Here is a 2,979-nt window from a genome sequence, read left to right on the forward strand (position 1 = left end):
ACACGTATATATGTATAGGACCGCAGCAGACATCCCGGTCAGCCCCAACGCAGAGGGCTAGTTCTTCGAGCAGGGCCCCTGCTGGGTTTTATCAAAAGGAGCTCGCTGCAAAGAGCGATTTGGCAGCGCTCTCCCAGCTCACCACAGTCTGCTCTTTGTTTCCAGAAGGGAGCTAAGGGGTCAAACCCTCTCAGCGGAGCGAGTTCACAGTTATTTATTTACTTATGTCCATAAAGCCTTGGGGCGCGCTGGACTTGGGTCTGGGCTCCTCTGACCCCTGGGATGCCAGCCGGGTAGGGGATTGGTGGGGTGGGGGGGGGGGGAGGGGGCGCATCGCCTTCCCGCTCCCCTGCTCTACCCGGGTTGGGGTCTTAGTCTGAGAGTGAGTGGGAGCCACAGTCATATACTCTGTGGGCCCCATCTGCGTTGTAAGGCCCATTGTGCCAGTAGGAAGAGTCACAGACTGTCTGTAGGGAATTAATTTCGGACGCCGAGGAGTTGGCGTCCCTTCTCTTAGATCGTTTTCTATTCCTCAGGATAAACACGAGCATGCCCACTACAGTGAAGGCGGAGGTGACAAACACCAGCAGCAGTCCCGGGACCAACACCGAGATGGACACCCTGCTGGTGTCTAGATAGGAGTTGGAGTGCGTCCCGGTCTCCGCCAACCCAGTGCTGTTTTTACTGTGCGAAGTTAGCGTGGGCGAGATCCTCGCGTACAGCTGGGGGCAGATCTCGTCATTGGAGAGGAGCATGAAATCCTTCCTAAAGAAGTTCACCGGCGTCTCACACTTGAGGTCGCTCATCAGCACTTCGGAACCCAGGCGTTCTGCCCATTGCTTAAAAGGCACAATGGTGCAGGAGCACTCCCAAGGGTTTCCGTGCAGGTCTATCTGGATGATGGAGGTTAACTGGTCCAGTACCCCTGCCACTGGAAGGTACATGAAATAATTGTTGTGCAGACTGAGCTTAGAGAGCGAGACCCCAGCGAACACGTCCACGGGTAGGGACCTCAGCAAGTTGTTGTTGAGAATGAGGATCCTTAGTTTGGGCATGGCATTGAAGGTGCCAGGAAGGATGAGCTGGATTGCATTGTACTCCACGTTCAGGTACTCGAGGTTTTGCAGCCCGGCGAATTTCTCCCGGGACAGCGTGTCCAGGTAATTGCTATCCATATACAGCCACCTGAGGTCCAAAAGGTTCTTAAAAGTGTTGTTCTCTACGGTGGCAATGTTGTTGTTGCCGAGGTCTAACAGAATGAGATTCTTGTAATCCACAAAGTGCGATTTTCGGATGCTATGTATCTTGTTATCTCGAAGGAAAAGCTCCTGCACATTGGAAAGCTTGGGCTTCAAATCAGCCAAGCTGCTCACGTTCCGGTTGTTGCAGTTCATCTTTAAACCCGACCCTGGGATGTGGTCGCAGCTGCAGCCCCCAGGGCAAGGCAAGCCATTGGTTTGGGGCTTGTTTCTGGCGCCGCCGGTCGCTATCGCAGCAGTGGGTCTTATTTTGATCTGCCAGTTGCCTGGGATCTTTGTACCTCCGTTTGGAGCAGACCCTGGGGTGGCATGATCCTCTTGCCCATTTGTCTTGAAAGGAGTTGGCAGGGGGCCAGGAGCGAAGGTCTCTTCTTGGGCAGGGGGCGCCGGGAGACTGGAATCCACTCTGTTTTTCAAAGGACACAAGTCCTGTTCTGTGGTTTCATTGAGGTCTTTCCCCTGCAGTCTGGTGGGGGCTTCACAGACAACTCGGCCGATCAGAGCATTTTTGGGAATGTTTTCCAGCCATTCTTTCAGGGAGAGGAGATCACAGGTGCAGTCCCACGGGTTATCCTCTAGCAGGATCTCAGCAATGCCAGGGATTTGCTCCAAGACCTCCTCATAGGGCAGCGTTTTCAGCCTGTTTCCCCGGAGGTCGAGGTGGGTGATGGGCACATACTGGAACACGTTGGCAGGTAGGGTGCTGATGAGATTGTCATTTAAAATGAGTACCTCCAGCTTGTTCAAGTCCTGGAAGGCCCCCGGGTCTATATCCCGTAATAAATTAAAATCGGCCTGGAGGTATTCCAGATCGTCCAGACCCAGAAAAGTCTGCTTTCGAAAAGATTTGATCTTGTTGTTGTTGATGTGCAGCCTTTTCACCAGCTGCAGCCCCAGAAAAGCCCCAGGAACGATTTCATGCAAGCCATTGTTTTCCATGTGCAAACTAACCGCATTATAAAAGTTAGCAAACTCATTAGGGAAAAGTCGAGTGAGGGAATTACCATGCAGAAATAGATGGTAAAACTGGGAAGTCGGGGCGGTGAAACGCTGCAGACTTGTAAAGCCCTTTTTTTCACAGTCTACGTGCAGGTCCCCTTCTATCTCATTGCAGGAACAGATCTTCTCTTTACAAACGTCCCCTGTAACGTTTCCAGCGGCAAAACAAAGAGACGTCTCCAGCAACAGAATCCAAAGCAGCATTTTTAAAGCGAGCAATTCATCCCCGATCTCATCACAAAGTAACAGCGACCATCCTGCTCGCCACAGACACAATTCAAGTTCATTTAGTGCTCCAATGTCCGAACCCAGGGAAGGAGAAGAAAAGGGTTTGGGGGGGTGGGGGTGGATTCCTTCCTCCCTAACCCCCCCGCACTGCAACAACCCAGGCGCCAGTCAATAATTATATCCACAAACTATCCAGGCACGTAGTGCAAGGCAAGCAAAAAAGAAACAAAAAGAAACAAGAAGAAGAAGAAGAAGAGGAAGAAGAAGAAGAAGAAAGAGAAGGAAAGAAAAGTAGAAAAAATAACCCCACTCTCCCTCAACCCTTTAAAAATTACCAAAAGAAGTTAAATATATACATATAAATTAAAAATACACCCTTACAGAATCTGATCTAGTGGTCCTCACTAATCAGGAAGGGAACAATGCTAGTAATTAGAAGCAAGTGCATGTTAGAGAAACAAGCAGAGGGTTTGCAGCGTAGTACAGGCGCACT

General features: G+C 50.7%; 1 protein-coding gene across 1 annotated transcript; it reads right to left on the reverse strand.

Annotated features, from left to right (window-relative positions):
- Nucleotides 1-371: 371 nt before the first annotated feature.
- Nucleotides 372-2,462, reverse strand: SLITRK1 (SLIT and NTRK like family member 1). Its single transcript, XM_047082625.1, has one exon. The coding sequence runs from the start codon at nucleotides 2,460-2,462 to the stop codon at nucleotides 372-374; it is 2,091 nt and encodes a 696-aa protein (XP_046938581.1).
- Between the last annotated feature and the right edge of the window lie 517 nt (nucleotides 2,463-2,979).

This window comes from Lynx rufus, unplaced genomic scaffold (genome assembly GCF_022079265.1).
Source record: "Lynx rufus isolate CCGP_SWC_20201006 ecotype Redwood Valley unplaced genomic scaffold, mLynRuf1.p SCAF_1, whole genome shotgun sequence".
In the NCBI taxonomy this organism is placed as follows: Eukaryota; Metazoa; Chordata; class Mammalia; order Carnivora; family Felidae; genus Lynx; species Lynx rufus.

Bases quoted from the DNA above. Each gene is read 5' to 3' on its own strand.
- SLITRK1 (XM_047082625.1), bottom strand. From the start codon at position 2,462: ATGCTGCTTTGGATTCTGTTGCTGGAGACGTCTCTTTGTTTTGCCGCT.